Source organism: Miniopterus natalensis, chromosome 13, assembly GCF_054644295.1.
Source record: "Miniopterus natalensis isolate mMinNat1 chromosome 13, mMinNat1.hap1, whole genome shotgun sequence".
NCBI lineage: Eukaryota > Metazoa > Chordata > Mammalia > Chiroptera > Miniopteridae > Miniopterus > Miniopterus natalensis.
The window spans coordinates 53,842,686-53,860,622 of NC_142093.1; the positions used below are offsets into that span (position 1 = coordinate 53,842,686).

Consider the following 17,937-nt stretch of genomic DNA (forward strand, 5'->3'; position numbering starts at 1 on the left):
GCAGAGAGAAGGCAGAGGAAAGGCACGTGGGAGGCAAGGAGCACTGTGGAGGGTGGGTGCTCATCTCTGCTAAGGGCTGGGGACCCAGAAGGGAAGTGCCCCTAAGCCAGCTAGAGCTGCTCTCGTTGGAGGGCTGGAGGCCAGAGGGCGGATGCCAAGGCAGGGCTGGACTATGCGCTAGTCTGCAGGCGTGGGTGCCAGGCTGGCCCTGCGCCCTGGTTCCGACATTTACACTCTGCCCGTCTGTGTGACAGGGCAAACACGCTATTTAACCTCTCAGTGACTCTGGTTAGCTTCTCCTCTGTGAAATGGGGTCATAATAATACTTGTTTCATGGGGGTTATGTGGATTCATGTAGAAAAGGGCTTTGTTCAATAAATATTAGCTATGAATAGTATCACCTCGAGTCTGAGAAAATGAGGGTGTGAAGGTTGATGCTACAGAAGCCAGAGGGACCAGGGCAGCCTGGGAGTGTCGTCCTAGCTTCAGGCCTGCAGGATAAGCAGGCAGGGGTGGACAGCTGGTGCCTCTGGTGCCCTTTCCTGGCGCTGCTCTGGCCCAGGATCTCCCCTCTCCAGGGCAAAGTTTCTCTTTGCATCTGCTCAGGGGAGGCTTCTCTGTATCTCACACCACATACCCGCACTGGGTATCTGACTGGATAGGAATGCTGAAGGTCCTCCAGGCACCTCCCCTCCCCCCACAGGCCCTCTCCACCCCTTTCCCAGCCAGAAACTCAGCAGCTGCTGTGGGGGTGGACATGCTCTGGCTCTGGTCAGCTGCTTGACCACTTCCCTCCCCTCCCAGGTCCGGAGGCTAGAGGGGGCACCACCTGGGGCCGGCAATGGGACAGCAGCTCCTGCCAGCGGATGTAGGTCTGGGTAGCCAGGTCCTTGAGTTTGGTCCGGTGCATGGCCTGGGGGCTCTCCCGGATGTGGGTGCTGATGTGACGGTCCAACTGCATGCATAGCAGCTGCAGCTCCCCCTGCAGAGGCGACCATGGAGGGCACAGAGCCCAGCACATCCACAGTGGGAGGAGAGGTGGAGCGAAGTCAGAGGAGGAGAGGGATACATGAGAGTGACTGCTCAGAAGTTGGGTGGGAAAGGGAGGAGAGGGACAGGGCAAGTGCTGGGGGCACATGTCAGTAACCCTTGAGAAGGCCCCGTGGGATGCTGGGAGAAGGGAGAGGCCCGCTTCCTTCTCAGCCCTTCTTTGCAGTTCCTGACAGCAGGCTGGGCTCCACCCCAGCCAACTGTAGCCCAGTCTCTCGGGAGGCTCACCCACTGGTCTGGAGTAATGTCTTGGCAGCTGACCACCACCCCAGCAAGTGTCAAGAGGCTGTGACACAGGTAGCACACCTGGAGAGAGAGCACAGGAGACAGGAGTCCCTAAGTCCCTCTACCCCAGTCCTTAGTCCCAGGCCCTGCAGGGTGAGGGCTGGGCTTCCAGCCACAGTTTCCTGGGAGGCGTCTTCAAGGAGGGCCCTGGGCCCCACTCACTCAGAGCTCTCCCTCTGGTGAACAACCTTTCTCCCCTCCTTCAGAGAAAGAAGAAACCCTCCTATCCAGAACCCACACTACACCCAGCCCTGTCCTGGGCTCCAGCAGAGAACGCCGCCAGGGAGAGGGCCTGTCCACTCTGACCTCTGCTCTGCTCCCTGGGGCACCCACCTCCATCTGTGGGCACTGTGACTGGTGCCACTCTCCCCACTGGGAGATGTGGCCCATGGGTGCCTGACTCACCCCTTGGTGGAACACCACTTGCACAGACAGATGTGCAGCCCCATCCAGACAGACCATGTTGACATGAGGAGGCAGGTGAAGAGGGCAGGCAGGAGGATGGTTGTGGTTGCCCATTTGCATGCCTCACCCACCAACTCATAACGTTGATCTTGCCCACTGGACACCAAGGGGTGAAAACGGGACAAAGGCTGATTCCATCTGATCAGAGAGTGGTTTGATCCCAGGGGCCCTTGGACTCTGTTGGTGCTCATTCACTAATGGAACATTCACCTGCTATGCAGAGAAAATGAGGTAAGGGGAGTGCCCAAAGGCAGGAGGGGCCCTGGTGTGAAGAGTCTGCTCCTGGCACTCTGAGGTTCTGTCTGCAGCACACACACACACACACACACACACACACACACACACACCCGCTGGGCTCCTAAATCTGAGACAGGGAGGGTGGCAGGAAATGACCCACTGACCCGCCAGTGCACCTGGCAGATAGCCGGCCTGGAGTCTGACGGAGGGAGAAGCTGGCTCCAGCAATGGGGCTGGAACTCAGAACCAGTCTGAGGCTCCCCTGTTCCCCCACTTCCCCTGCCCTTATCATCCTCCCCCTTAGAGCACCAGGTGGTGCCCCCGAAAAGGGGGCAGCCTCTTTGCACAGACCCAGAAGCCTCCTTAGGGCAGAAGCTAGAATCACTTTTGAGGGCACCAGACTTGGCACTATGGAAAACAATCTTCTTGAACTCAAATACCTCAATGCAAAGTCCTAAGGGGGACCACTTGCCCCTCCCCCACCAGCACCTGCCCTGCCCAGACACAGCATATTCTTCAGCACAACAGCTGAGGCCCCCAGGTAGCCTGACCCCAAAGGCTGGCCAGGTTGGGCTGCACAGCCCACCACAGGCACAGAGAAGATGGGGGGCGGGCAGCCAGGGGAGGGCCTGGGTGTGCCTCCAAGCAGTGCTGCCTGGGCTGGGCCACATCTGGCCATTCTGAGTCAGCTACAGCTGCAGGGACCTGCAGCTGCCGGTGCCCTGAGTCCCCCAGTAGTCTGGCTCACCAGGGAGCTAACTTGCTAGCAATCCCCTGCTCCCCAGGGGCTCCCTGTCCCCAGACTGGCCTTGCCCTTTGGAGGGAGGGCCACAGCATTTGGAAGCCCTTCTGACCTCTGCAGACCGGAGAAGCGGCTCATCGCCACCCCTCCCCCACCCTGGACATAGAGCAGGCTCAGGCCTGTGTGCCAGACACTGCACTTGAACTAAGACACAGCCACAAACAGACATTAGAGGGAGAAAGATACTTCAGGAAGGCAATCATTTGGTCAACAGATCCTGAATTTCAGATTCCCCGGGGAGCAGAAAGAGAAAGGGTCCTTCTAAGTTTCCTGGGGGTGGTGGGGGTGGTATTCAGCTCAGAAGGTTCATGCAGGAAGTGACTAAGCTAAACCAGGCTTCCAAGGAACAGTAGGAGCTGTGGTGAGGTCAGCCATGTGGGGCCAGAAAGGGCTGAGATTACAGTACCAGACAGACCCCAGGGGCTGATTCAGGGAAACTGAGGCAGGCACCATGGGGGGGGGGGGATGACGACTGCCTGCCAGGAAGCTGGCTGGGGTGGAGAAGGGGGAGGGGCACCCTGAGGACAGGGCTGCAGCAGGGGTCTGGACAGTGGGCAGTGGAGAGCAGGGAGGCTGGCCTGAGTCACTCCAAAATTGCCTCTGGTATGCAGATTAATTTCACCTGAAGGCAACTTTAGCCTCAGGCTCAAGAGAAACTTCTGCCCCTCCTTTTAACTACCTGGAAAACTTGCCTGATTTGACCTACAGATAGGTCAAAAGATAACTTTTCTGTTTAAAATTTTCTTTTTTCTTTTGTTAATCATCACCAGAGGATATTTTTTCCATTGCTTTTCAGGGAGGGTGGAAGGGAGGGAAGGAGAGAGTTGAGGGGGAGAGAGAAAGAAAGGGAGAGAGAAACATCTATGTGAGAGAGAGACATCAACTGGTTGCCTCCTGCACCCTACACTTGCCCTGACCAGGGTCGGGGAGCGAACCTACAACCCAGGTACGTGCCCTTGACTGGAAATCGAACCCGGCAACCTTTGGTGTGCATGGCAATGCTCTAACCATTGAGAAACACTGTCAGGGTGAGATAGCTTCTTTCTGACCTATCTTTAGGGCAAGGTCTGTTCTTATAGTCCTGTAATGACCCTTTGAAGGCCCCAAGGGCATGACCTCCTCCTTAGCTCAGAATATCCTATATACCTCAGTCCCCCTGTCTCTGAACCCCTCCTGCATGTGGGACTCTGACTCTGTCATGTATGTGGGGTTCTATACATACATATGAAATAGATTTGTTACTTTCTCTTGTTAATCTGTCTCATGGCTATTTGATTATTAGAAGAACCTTGAGGACAGAGGAAAGTTTGTTCCTTCCCGCCGTGGGGGACAGACTGGGAGCACATCCGGAAGCCTGCACAGAGCCCACTGAGATGGCACACACCAGTGACAAAGAGGCTCTGAGAGAAAGAGTTACAGGACAGCCTTCTTATCATTATTTGTTTTTTCTTTGTAAGATTATTTCTCTACAATGTGTGTACTTTACTCATATGATCAGAACACAATGAAAGTTTTTTAAAGTTAATTTTAAATAAGACAGTGCCAATTAGAATTAACTAAGCCTATCTGGTTTTGGGGTGAGTACGGGGCAAGGGAGAGGGACATGACCTTGAAAAGCAGCAGAGTCCTGGGGAGCTAGGCCCTCTGTGAGAGTGCATCGAGCTAGCTGAGGGTGAGGGAGACGCCAAAGAAAACATTCAAGGGCAATGGTCTGAGGGTGGCTGGGAAACAGACCTGTCTGCAGGAGTGGGGGTGAAAGCCTGGGAGGGGTGGGGCAGAGAGGGAGATCTAGGGGTTAGCTCTCAGCCCTTTCACTTGCTAATTGTCCCAGTGCTGAGGTGGGCAAGCATTTCAGAGACAATTGCTGTGCATAGCAAGCCAGGGGCTAAAAGGGACCTTTAGCTAGCCTGGGATGGGTCCCTGGGGCCCCAGGCACCCTGCAGAATTAATCTTCCTAGGGGAGAGTGAGGTGCGGGTGGGTCCAGGATCTAAGGAATGCCCTGGGGAAAAATCTGTGAGGAGGAATTTATTCAGAAAAAAGGGACAACACGTATGCAAGTTTCACAACTTCGTTCTTATGCTCAGTCCCATAACTGAACCAGGAAGGAAAATCCAGGGAAAGCTATTCTGAATGTGTTTTGGGGGGTGGGAGTGGTAATACCATGAAGGAAATGGTAGCTCTGAAGAAAAACCCCATTAACCACATTTTATAAGTCGATTTTCCAAAGGGGGGAAATAAACCGGCTGCTTGCCACCGGGAAGAGGGGCGAGGGCTTCCCTCCTTGTGTCAGAGGGTGAGCCCTGGAGTGGGCGCTCAGTGACGGGAGGCCCTGTAAGGAAGACTTTGACCCCACGTAAGGGGATAAGGTTCTGAAACCTGAAACCGAGGGTCCTTATATTTTAAATCCTAGCACTAGAAATCATTTCTCTCTATACCCCTCAGAGACCTAGCCTTTTCTCCAATAATCAGCAGCCCCTGAGGCAGCAGAAGACTGAGGCCTGGACCTGACTAATGGTCACAAGTCCGGACCTCTGCAGGCTAAAGATAACATCTTCACTTAAGCTCTGTTTCAGCTCCCGAGCCCTAAAATGGAAAGACCCCCCTGGCTACTTTCCCTGAGGCTAGAGAGATACTGCAGCAGACCTCAGCTGTCCTCAAGACCTGAAGAAATGATTCGTCGCCCTCACTCACCTCTGACCGACCAGGGACCAGCTCCCAGCATGGCCCAAAAACCTAATCCAGTGTCCTGTGATTTTGCCCTATATAATTTGCAACCTATACACCATTTGGTCGTTAGAGCATTAGCTCCCTGTCTCTGATTGGGCAATCCAATATTCAACTATTTTTCTTTTGTGGGGGTACAGAATGAGTCACCCCAAGATGTGCCTCTGTCATGTGCAGATTGTTTGGAGCTAAAGGCAACTTTAGTTGAAGGCTCAGGAGTAACTTCTGCCTCCCACCTATAGCTGCCTAAGAGAACTGGAAGTAGAGGCCTTGCTCATATCAGCAATAATCTTTTCGACCCACCTATGTGGCAGGGCAAACTATATACTAAACATCTACTCTTTTTTTTGGTTTGTTAATCCTGACACGAGGATATTTTTTCCACTGATTTTTAGAGAGCAAGGAAGAGAGGGAAGAAGCGGGGGAGAGAGAGGGAGAAAGAGAGAAAAACATCGATGTGAGAGAGACACAGCAACTGGTTGCTGGTCAGGCTGTCAGATCGAACAAGCAACCCAGGTATGTGCCTCGATCTGGAATCGAACCTGCAACCCTTTGGTGCTCGGGCTGACTCTCTAACCACTGAGCCACACTGGCCAGGGTACATATGATCTGCTTATCATACTGCAGTGAGCCTGTGAAGCCCCCATGGTACATTATATACCTTCAGCCCCCTTCTGTCTCTGAACCTCTCCTGCATGTAGGGTCTGACTCTCTCATGTACGTGGGGTTCCCATACATATGCATTAAATTTGGTTAATTTCTCTTGTTAGTCTGTCTCAACTCTATTTGATTATTAGAGCAGCCAGAAGTTGTGAACCTTGAGGGTAAAGGAAAGTTCGTTCCTCCCCCACACTTTCTAGACAGCAAACTCCTGCTCCTGCGTTTATTTGGGCCAGGGCACACAGGCACAAGGACCCAAACCCTGGGGTCCCCGTAACCATTCCACCTGTGGTCAGAATCACGACGGAGACTGAGTAGCGGCGCTCCTGGAAAAAGGCTTCATTAGGTACAGAGGACACACCCAGACCATGTCCTCGCCTCACTTTCCTGAGTCCGTTACCCACAGTCTCAGCGTGCAGAGGTAAGAGAGGGTCCTGCCTCGTCTAGACAAAGGGACAGATGGAATCTGCCTCTCAGATTCTGCCTCTCCCCGAGTTGACTGACATTTCCCTGGCCCCATTTTCCGTGGGGGCTGCCCAGCGGGTGCACGCAAGGCCTCTTCTGAACCCCCACCCTCTCAGACTCCTCCCCACGCCCTGTTTTTGTGCAGATCAGAAAAGCAGACATTAGTGGACACTGAGCTCTGTGGCCCGGAGGAGGCTGAGCCTGAGTCTCCATCCTCTGACAATCTCATTGGTGGCTGGGGGACCAGAGGCTGACCCAGGAGCGCCAGTTGGGGTGAGAGCCAGCCGTCCCCAGTAGGACACAGAGCAAACAGCCAGGTGTGACAGCTGTGTTTTCTGCTCCAGTCATGCTGTGACCAGCTCCTGAACTTAGCAAGCCCGTTCCTGTCCCAGCTGGCACCAGACTCGGGGCTCCGACTTCTCTTTCAAGACAGGAAAGGGGAGGCTGGGCAGAGGCACACGGTGCTGGTGGACACCACAGCCCCCTGCCTGCTCCTGTTTCCTGCACAGCTGGAAATGCACGGTGGCCCTGAAGTCCCTTCCAAGTCCCTAAAGGCGTGGGGGTGGGGCGCGGACTACAGGGTGGCTTCAGGGTTAAAGAGCAGTGCAGGGAGGCGGTGGTGGGGGCTGCACTTGTCCAGTCTTCAGGACCTTGTCGGAAAGATGGGCCCTCCCTGTTCAGGCTGCACAGCACCTCCCCCACTGGGGTGAGCTGGAGCTGGGAAGCTCCCCCGGAAAATGGGGCTGGGGAAATGTCAGTCAACAACCTGGGGAGAGGCAGAATCTGAGGGTGCAGAACGGGACGGGACGGGACGTGCCTGAACCCCATGCTGACAAGACAGGACATCCCCTGCGCTGCTGCTGTTGCTGCCTGCTGCTAGCGCGGCCCGCAGCTTTCGTTTCCTGGGTCTTTTCCCAGAGTTAGGCGGGCTTTCTGAGAAGTTCGTGCAGGATGCCTCCTTCCTGGCTGCGGAGCCTTAAAGGGCCCGGCCTGCCCCCTGGGGAACGATGACAGGGTGAGGGATAGAAGACAGTGTGCTAGGCTTGTCACCCACCCAGGGGGGAGTTATGACCCCAGGAACAGGGCCAAGACTCCCTTTGCAGCACTTTCATCACAAGAGGGAAGGGGAAAGGGAGGCCATTTCCCAGGAACTTCGTCTTTTACAAAATTCCCCTCCGGCAGTGCCAAGGGAGCAGGCTGTGGCCAGGAGTATTTGTGCCAAAATGGGGCAGAGAGGAGGGAGAGGATCTCCCAGTAAGCCACTCGCTCTGCCCAGAACATTATGGTTTCTCCCACCTCGGGTCATGACCGGGAATCCATACTTAACTAACCAGGCAAGGCTTCCACCCCAGCCCTTCCCCTGGAGGCAGTCAGGCGCAGTGGGGATGGCAGAGTTTACCACTGGCAGGAGGATCCTATGAGAGCAGCCCCAGCCAGGCTCCAGGGCAGCTGCTGTGGGGGCTGGGGGTGGGGGGAACTAAGGCTGACCCAGGGACACCTGCTGGGGAGGACCAACACCGGCCCACAGGACATGCCCTCCCAGCCAGGCCACTGGGGCCCAGGGGCTTATGCTGCAGATGTCCCTGGCTCCTGCTAAAAAAGTCAGCCCTGAATGCCTACTGGTGTCAGGGTCCCTGCCTGGGACCCCAGGACCCCAGAACAGCCTCCTATGGCTTTGCCTCTGCAAGCACACTGGCTCTGGGTGGTGGCTGCCTTGGGGGACCTGCATTAAGCCACAATCTGGCTGGGATGCTCTCAGCCATGTCTAGAGGCCCTCGAGGTCCAGCTCAGCCACAGGACTGACTCCAGAAGGATTCTGCCATAGGTCCCATCATTGTCACATGTGCTCCCTTTGGGAGTTTTGTTCCATTGGAGACACTGAGGCACATACACATGTGCTGAAGGTCAATGCTAGAACCAGTCTAGCCTGGGAAAGGCTGGTGCTACCTTGGTCTACGGTGGGACATTTCAGACCCAAGGCTAGAGCTGGGTCCTGACACATTATTTTTTTTTCTGTTCTTTAAAATGAAATTTAACCTACAGCCCCACTTCCCAGTGCCCTGGGCAGGGAGCTCTCAGAGGGAGCCTGGTGCTCCTCACTTTCAGCAGACATGGAAGCTGAGCTTGGAGAGGTGCCCTGACTGCATGACCATCTCCTGTAAAGTTAGGTCTGAAGCAGATGTCTGTGCTCTCTCCCTGAAGCTGGACAAGCTCTGAGTATGTGTGAGTGTGTGTGTGGTCCCCCTTCAGGGAGAACAAGACTCTACTCCTGGGCACAGCAAGGGCCCAAGGGCCTGTTGGAGGTTGGACAGGGAGAAGCTGAGGCTGCTCCTGGGAAGGGGAGCCCCAGAGCCTGAGTCCCCAGGGCATGGTCTAGGTCCTCCACCACAGGCCGGGCATATGACAACAATAATTAGTAATGAGTAATCCTGAGGCAGGGCTACTGTAGGCCTCAGGCCAAGAGCCTCAGCCCATTAGAAAGCATGGAAGCTCGTCTGGCTGGTGTGTCCACAAAAACAAGATGCTTTGAGGGGCTGCATTTTCCAGTGGGGCCTCGTCTGGACCTGTCATGGAATGCGGCACCTGTGATCATCTCTAGGGTGCTATCTCTTCCCTATCTCACAGCCAACCACAAGACATGCTCCTTCTGCTCCAAGGTCACACCCCTGACCTTGGCTTGGACCATTATGAAAGCAGCAAGCAGAGGGCTGTGGGCGAAGAAAGCTGAGTTTGGAAGTGACTCTGACGAGAACAAGTCATTGGCCATAAGTCCTAGAGAGAAGGAAATGACGAGAACATTCCACTGATGGCTAGAGATGGTGACATACCACCTCTTCCTAGGCCACTAAAGGCACAGGGCAGAGACGCCAGAGAGAGACGTCATAGGCAGGGCCTACCACACACACCCTGGGACTTGTGAGGCCAGACACTCAACTTTTTTTGTTGTTTGTTTTTAAATTAACTTCCTCAGAGTAAACACTTAGCAATTTCTTTCCTTTTTTTAAAAAAATATTTGTTTTTTAAATTGATTTTTAGAGAGAGAGGAAAGGAGGGGCACAGAAACATGGATGAGAGAGCTACATGATAGGTCAGCTGCCTCCTGCACGCCCCCTACTAGAGATCGAGCCCGCAACCTGGGTATGTGCCCTGACCGGGAATGGAACCCTGACCTCTTGGTGTCTGGCCCAATGTTCAGCCACTGAGCCATGCCTGCAGGGCTGGACGTTCAACTTTTAATGAAAGTGCCTATTCAGATGTGGGGGTGGGTTTGAGCCCCAAACAGAGAGATGAGGCCCCTTGAGGGTGATGGGAGACAGGCTGGCAGCATCTGCACAGCAACAGGACTTCTGGAGCAGCTGCTGGGAAGGGCCACGCCTAGAGAGTTGCTCCGAGGGCCCCAGCTAGGCAGAGAGGCTGTTGTCTCTGGAAGAGCCTGGAAGGCTGGCCCAGCATGTGTCCGTTCACCTCCTCAGATTCCTCACAAGAGGAGCCCCTCACCTGCACTTCCAGCTGCCCAGGGAAAGTGAGTTCAGAGATGCGAGGACTGAACTCACTTAAAAGAGACAGGATTTTCTTAGGCTCTATCTCTAACTCAAGACTAGGCCCTGGGTGGCCCTGGCCCCTGCTCTTGGTACTGAGGACAGGGGGGGAACTGGAGGCCATGGCACAGTGTGGTGGCCAGGGTGGGAGAGAGATGGAGTTGGGACATAAGCAGAAAGGCTTAGGGCTTCTGTTCCTGAGGACCTGCTGTAGGGAGGTTATCTCTGAGCATCTGACCCCCTGCTCATCTGCTGGCAGGAGGAGGGCTGGAGTTGGAGGCAAAACCCTTGCTAGAGCCCTCCCACCCAGGCCACCTTTCCTTTCCAGCTTCCTGCTGGCCCTGAGGGCTGGGGGAGATAACAGGCAGGGTTGGCTGGTTCTTCTTGCTTCTCCAGCTAGAACTAGAGACCCTCACTGCCCAAGAGGGACTAGGTTCTCCATGCACATATTTGAGAGTCTATGACTGAGTGTGCAGGTGTGCATCAGTACATGGGTGCCCGTGCTGGAGGAGCCACCAAGACCAGCCAGGGCATGGCACGAGCATCCTCCAGGGGCTGTGAAGGCCTCCGAGTGCAGCAGCTTCCTCCAAAGCAATAGCTCCCTCCCGTCTCTTTCTTACTCTCTGAATTGTCTCCTGGCGTGTTGCCATGGCCAGAGCCTGGGAAGCACTGCCTTCCTTAAACTTCCCAAGGATAACACAGCATAGAGCCACTGCCCATGGCTGAAGACCAGGAGGATGCCATAATGTCTAAGGTTTCCAGGTGCCCAGGATTCTGCCCCTTCCTTTGTCAGAGTCCCAGCCTTTTGTCCCCTACACCCAGGCCAAGTTGCTCCAAGGTACTGACTTTAGCCCTGACTCCAGGGGAGACACAGGCCCAGGCTGGCCTATCCCTGTATGCCTGGCTCTGTGATTGGCTTAGAAATGAGCACATGACCTATGCCAAGCCATTGAGACTAAACTCTGGGATTCTGGTTAGGAGCCCAGGACAGAAGCTTTTTCTTTCTCCCTTGCTGGGGTTGCTGAGGGAAGGATGAGAGTCTGGAGTTTCCAGACCCAGCAGGAGAGCCTGCCTGGGATGCAGCAGAGGGCAGCGCAGAGAGGTGCAGAGAGCAGCAGAGGCTCCACAATGCTGCTCAGGGGCTGTCCAGCCCTTTCAGGATGTGTGCTTGAGTTTCTGTTACTACAGAGTCCTGGCAAAGATAGCGAGAAGGGATAGAAAAGGCAGTGAGCAGACAGCTGGTCAGAAGGCCGTGGCCTGCCTGGCAGCTGCTCCTATAGACAGAGGACAGTGGGTGAGGGGCATACACGCCCTGCCCGGTCCCCCTCAGGTGCACTGAGTGGCTGAGCCCAAGCTGCTTAGACACAGCACTTAGAAGGCACTGCTCCTGCCCTGGCCGGGTGGGTCAGTTGATTGAGGCATCTTTCCATGCACCAAAAGATGGCAGATTCGATTCCCCATCAGGGCACATGCCCAGGTTGCAGGTTTGATCCCCGGTTGGGGGGCATGCAGGAGGCAACAGATCAATGATTCTCTCACATCGATGTTTCTCTCTCCTTCTTCTCCCTTCCTGTCTAAAACCAATAAAAACATATTATAAAAAAAAAAAAAGGGGACTGCTTCTCCATCTGTTGGCTCAGGCCTGGGATGGAGGGGGGCGAGGTGGGTGGGGTGGGTACAGAAGAGGTGGGAAGGGTCCCTCAGCCTCTCCCTGTCTAGTCTCCAGTAGGCTCTTGGGCCCTTGCTGTGCCAGGAGAAGGGGCTTGTTCTCTCTGAAGCGGGATCTGCTGGGAATGCAGCTGAGATAGACACTGGGCCGGTCCTCAGTGGTGACGCTGTTTAGGAGTGTGAAGCCACAGAGTGAGTGAACATCCTGTAAGACCACAGAATCCAGGGCAGGAGGGACAGGACAGGCATTGCCAGCAGGGAAGAACAGCAGGAGCAAAGCCACAGGCCTGAGAATGGGGGTTTCTGGGAAGGACACCACTGACTGGAATCAAGTGGTTCACTGTGACTCCCAGGAGGGCAGCACATGGATGAGGGGCCAGCTGATGAGGGGGACGGCAGGGCTTGGATATGGGGGACGGGCACTGAGGGTCGCTTTTTCCCAAGTAGGAACGGGAGAAAGGCGATCACAGAGTTGTTCAGGAGTATGTGCAGTGAAGAGGCTCAGATAGGCTGCTAGGTCAGAAACAGAGACGTCACCAGCATGGGCAGGGACTGTGCCAGGGGAGGGACCCCGGGCCTGGGGTGGGGAGGGCAGAGAGCAGGCTTGACGGTAGCTGCCTATAGAAGCCCAGCCTGCCCTCCCAGCCGAATTCTGCCAGTTCAAGCCCTGCTCACACATGTGCAAAGAAGCCAGAATTCCTGGGACCCAAACAGAGCTGGCCTAGGATGGGCCCTGTGTGGCTTCAGATGCTCAGAAGGACCATTCTAAAGAGGCCCCGTGGCCACTGAGGTGCGTGCGATGTGCAAATGCCCTTCAGCGGCAGCTCCCCAAAGGTCAACTCTTTGAGGTTGATTTCAAAAGATGTCTGGTGTTCCCCACTGTGGAGGAAGTATGCAGAACCCACCACTGACCAGCCAGGCAAAGGACTCACAACTCCCAAATATCTAGTTCCTGTTCCTCAAAACTAGTCAGTTTTCCCCATCCCTCCTAGCCTTGGCCTGACTGGGGTTCCCAGCCCTGAGGTACAGGCTCTCCCTAAAGTGCAGGGTAAGGGGAGGAAGAAAAGGACTGCACCTGCAGGGAGAAGGCAGAGAGTGTAGGAAGAGGGACAGGCTCCCAGTCCACCCATCCTTCTGGCTGACACAGGAAGCAGGCCTGAGCTCAAACCAAGCCAGAGGGAGTACCTGCACAGTGCACTGTAGAAGAGCCAGCAGGAGAGTTCAGGGTCAGGCACTCAGCTGGCAGGGCCGTGCACCCTCCTTGCCCTGCCAAGAGCCACCCAAACCAACCAGTCACTTAAGGTGCTCTTGGCAGGCTCACCTGACAGAGGGGACAGGCTGGCTGCCATCTCAGCAGCAGAAAGAAAAGCAGTAAAACTTGTTTGTCCGCTCTATTAACACAGGGGCTCACCACAAAGATATATGCACCACAAAGATATACAGGAGAGGTACACAGCACACAGACACACACAGACACAGGTGCGATACAGCCCACGCCCTCTGTGAGAACAACGGCAGGATTCCCAGGTGTGAGTGCACTCAAAGGATGTGAGGACCAAAGCACGGTCCAGGCTCAGAGCACACTCACCTCCAACAATCAACTCTACACGAGCACTTCTCCCATCCAGAGGCTGTCCCCAAGCACAGAGCTGACCGCAGGCCGTGCGCATGGTGAGGAAGCTGGAAGGAGCCACCTGTGGTCGGCCAGGCTCCACCTGGGTGGTGTGGCCTCTTGCAGCTGGCCCACAAGGGACAGGGCCCATCATGTGTGCAGAACCCTCAGTGGGCCCCAGGCTGTCTGTCCCACAAGGACATCATCAGGCTGTGAGGACGAGCCCAGGAGGCTGATGAGGAGGCAGGACTGGGCTCCCGGTGCCTTGGTGCAGATCCTCCCTGGGCTTCCCCATTTTGGACCTTCCTTTTCTTCCACACAGTGAGACAGTCCACTTCCTCAAAGTTCCCAAATATAACCAGACTGGCAGAACTCCCACCCCACCACAGAGATTTTGCAGGGAAGTGCGGTAGACGGGGCACAACACACAGCAGAGGTTCAGCAAGGCCGAAGCATCAACACCTCAATAAAAGGGAGAGGGCAAGACTCCGAGATCCGCCAGGATACAACCATTCAGCATGTGGCCAAACACATGGTGGACGAGAAAGGAGCCACGTACTAAACCTGACAGCTCAGGGGAGGCCTACGTGGCGGGCGCCTTACAAACTCAGAGGTTAAAGTAACCAGGTGGGATGGTCTGAGCATCAACATTCCTACCTGAAAGTGGGTCACGTCCTAAGCCTCTAGCTTTCTTAACAAAGGTCAATCTTGACCTAAATGAGCCTGCCTACTATCTTTTTGTGTCTATAAAAGAACATACCTTTGAAATGTCAGAGTAATCTTTTTTTCCAGAGCCCTCACAACCTGAGAAGAACCCCTCATTGTGATCTTATCCTCTGCATACCATCTCTACTTGCGTAAATGTTGACTATTAAACACCCTGCACCCACCAATGTAAAAGAAATATGTGTCTCTCTGTTTTACTTTTTATCCAGTCTCAGAGATCCTCAGCCCCCGCTCTGCCTTCTCCCACCTCCCTAACCTACCACCAATGGATTTCTTGTAACCCCCTTACATTTCCTTTGATTCTAACGTATAAAATAAGCTGCAAAACTGCCATTTCAGGAGCATTTTTTTTTCAATCAAATTCATTGAAAATCATCTACAGGTTTGGACATTTCTTACATCAACAATGGTTTAAGTGAGTCAACAATAAAACAAAACAGCCCCAGGATCCCTGGTTCTGGGTTGGAAGGCTGAGCAGGACGCTTCCAGGGGACAGTGGCAACTTGAGTGCAGTTGCATGTGTTTGTCCACAATGTGCTGAAAGGACAGCCTCACACAGAGGTACTGTCTCTCTCAGAACTGGTATCCTTGGGCTGGAGGGGAGCACTTGGACACCATTAAGACATCCTCTCCCCTCTCTCAGACCCCAAACATCACCCCGACCTCTGTTCTCTGGGAGAGCCCCTCTCAAACCAGGCAAGCACAGGGCCAACAGCAGCCACTGCGGGGGGGGGGGGGGGGGGGGGGCAGGAAAACTTCTCTCTTAGCCCTTTAGATCTTCTGGCTGGTGGAAGAATTCGAAAGACTTACAGCAGATAAGAGGAGAAAACCAAATCTTTTTTTTTTTAAAGTTGATTTTAGAGAGAGGAAGGGAGAGAAGGGGAAACATCGATGTGAGAGAGAAACATCCATGGATGGCTGCCTCCTGCATACACCCGATTGGGGATCAAACCGGCCGCCGGGGCATGTGCCCGACTGGGAATTGAACTGGTGACCTTCCAGTGCACTCGACGACTCTCAATGGAGCCACACTGGCCAGAGCGAAAACTAAATCTTAATACTTGTGCAAGGGGAGTTCACATAAACATAAAAATTACAAGGACAGTGAGGCAAACTGAGGTATCTATGCCATTTTGGACTAAGGAGGGGGAGGTGACCAATTCACAGATAGCTGAGAATGACCAAACATTTGGTAAACACATTCTTGCCTGGCCACCCACAAACGGTGGGACACAGAGGGGAACCTAGGAAAGGGATTTTGCTTGGCTCCTCCCTGCCTGCCACACTTCATTCCTATGTGTTAAGGTTCCCTTTCTGAAGCGGGTTTTTCTATCGGAATCCCTAGGCAGGAAAGGGGGAGGTAACAAACTCTTCCTGAGTTTATTGGGCTTTAATTGTTTTCTGTTCAAAATAGTCTCACCCACAATGGGCTGGGCAATATATATATATATTTTTAATGTTTTTATTAATCTCAGAGAAAGGAAGGGAGAGGGGGAGGGAAACAGAAACATCAATGATGACAGAGTCATTGATCTGATCTATCGGCTGCCTCCTGCACACCCCCACAGGGGTTGGAGCCTGCAACCCTGATTAGGAATCAAACTGTGATCATCAGGTTCATGGGTTGACACTCAACCACTGAGCCATGCTGGTAGGGCTGGGCAACTATTTCTTTATCCAAAAGCACTAGAAAATGCTGCAGGTATTCTAATCACCCCGTCCAGAAGCAGGATCCTATATTTCACAAACTCTGTGGTGATCTTCTAGGACACAAACAGCCAGTGCAGGACGGCCAGCCTCCCCTCCCTACCCACCCCTTCCCCCTACTGTAGGGCTGTGTTAGGAGCAGGTTGTCTCCTTGGGGGCACTTGGTGGTTTGTTTTTCCAGGTAGGAACCTCACTAGATTATAATTATACACGATGTTCTCTGATTGGTTCTCTCATAAACAGGAGACACTTGTGAAGCCCAGTGCCTCACAGAAGCCCAGGCTACAAACCCCTGCAGCCCTAATGACACAAGGACTTTAGAGACAAAGGGACCAGCATACAGAGGCTGGTCAGAGGGTGCACAGAGGGAGGGAGGTCTCCAGAAGCGGGGCTGGACAGCCAGAATGGGGGGACGGGAAGAGGAGAGAGGAAGAGGAATTAAAGTTGCTTCATTCATTCACTCATCTAGTGCGGAGTTTACCATATGATGCTGGGAGACACAGGCTGTGCCCACAGTCTGGCTAGGGACAAGTAAAGGGACAACTGCAAAGCCACAAGACGAGTGAGGACAGAAAGTCATGCCCTGGTCAGCAGAGAGGAGCTCTCCCCTTCTGGGGGGAGGCTGGGTGTGTCACAGGGGAGAGAGGAGACTGGGCCAAGGCCCCAGGCAAAGAGAGGAGGTGGGGAAGAAGGGAGTGGAGCCTGGCAGAAGTGTTTATCCCCGCAGGGCTGGAGAAGGGCTGCCACCAGACAGCAGCCTCCTAGGGCAGGAAATCACCCAGACAGGAGTGAGCAGGGTCTGCGGGAGAGGGCCCAAGGGCTGGGAAAGGGCCCGGGGCCCATCCCCATTTCCACCTCGCTCTGGCCTTAGTTTCCCCGCTGTACCTCAGGAGAAAGAAGGCCAAGCCTTTGAGCTTGGGGATGAAAGGCTCAGCTGCCCAGACCACCACTCCCGTAAAACAGGGCGGCTGACGCCTCCACTGTTTTTGGCTGGTGAGTAGCCTGATCATCTTTGAAGATGAAACGCTCTGGGGCCTAATGAGGAGTCAGTCGGCCGAGGTGGGAGTGGGGCTGGGCTGCAGGAGCCCAGTCACCTGCCCCACCTGGCCCCTCCAGGTCAGAGCAGAACCCGGCCCAGGGCACAGAACACTTCCCATTTCTGTGTCTTCTGAGGGCCTCCCACCAGCCTCACCTGCGCCCTCCCTCTTGGGTGAGGAACAGAGCTGCCTGCTGCCTCCTGCCGCCTGCCGCCACCACCGCCACCCACCGGGTGGCTCCTGCTACAGCAAAAGCATCTGAGAACCCCGTGCCCCTTCCACTGCCCTGACCAGCACCCTCGACACTTCTGCCCCAGTGTCGGGTGCTGAGACTCGCCAGCCGCTCCAGGTTTCCAGGCCAAACTGGTCCTTTCCAGTATGACCACTGACCAAGGGGATACTTCAGAACTCCTTTCTACGCATGAGAACAGTCCTCAAAATAAAGGATACCCTCCCCGACTAGGTGAGGTCACAGGAGTGGCCCCAAGGGGCCTGGAGGTCACACTCTTCAGGGTGGACCAGACAGCCCCTCCTCTACCTCCCCTTCCCCTCTTTTTCTTCTTTCTCCCTGCCCAGGCCTGAGGCTGCCCACCAGTGCCCTGCTCAGACACCACCCTGGGCTGACCCCGAACATCCCACTCAGCCATGGCCAGCTCCATGTGTCAGGAAGTAGCTGGCACAGGAGAGAGGGACACGTGCGCTCACAGGCTCCTGGAGGCAGCAGCCTGATAACGGCATTAACATCAGGTGGAGCTGAAAGACAACCTCTCCATGCCTTCTAGGAGAGAGCACATACCTGGGCTCTCATACCTTCTTAATGGTCCATTTGTGTTCATTAAGTAATTAATTCATTTATCTGATTTGCAGGATGATCCCCAAAGGTTAGACTTCTGAACTGTCAACACCCAGCCTCCGGTGAGCTTTTGGGATTACCACCTTCCTAAATTAGGAAGGTGCCT

The 17,937-nt window shown here is 54.5% G+C and overlaps 1 protein-coding gene across 1 annotated transcript in view; it reads right to left on the minus strand.

Annotated features, from left to right (window-relative positions):
* Positions 1–17,937, minus strand: part of FAM178B (family with sequence similarity 178 member B) — an 84,086-nt gene that overhangs the window by 490 nt on the left and 65,659 nt on the right. The window contains exons 14-15 of the mRNA XM_087823771.1: positions 1,279–1,356; positions 830–982 (exon numbers count right to left, since the gene is read on the minus strand). Of these exons, the coding sequence (XP_087679897.1) occupies positions 830–982; positions 1,279–1,356 (231 nt within the window). The remainder of the gene's footprint in view (positions 1–829; positions 983–1,278; positions 1,357–17,937) is intronic.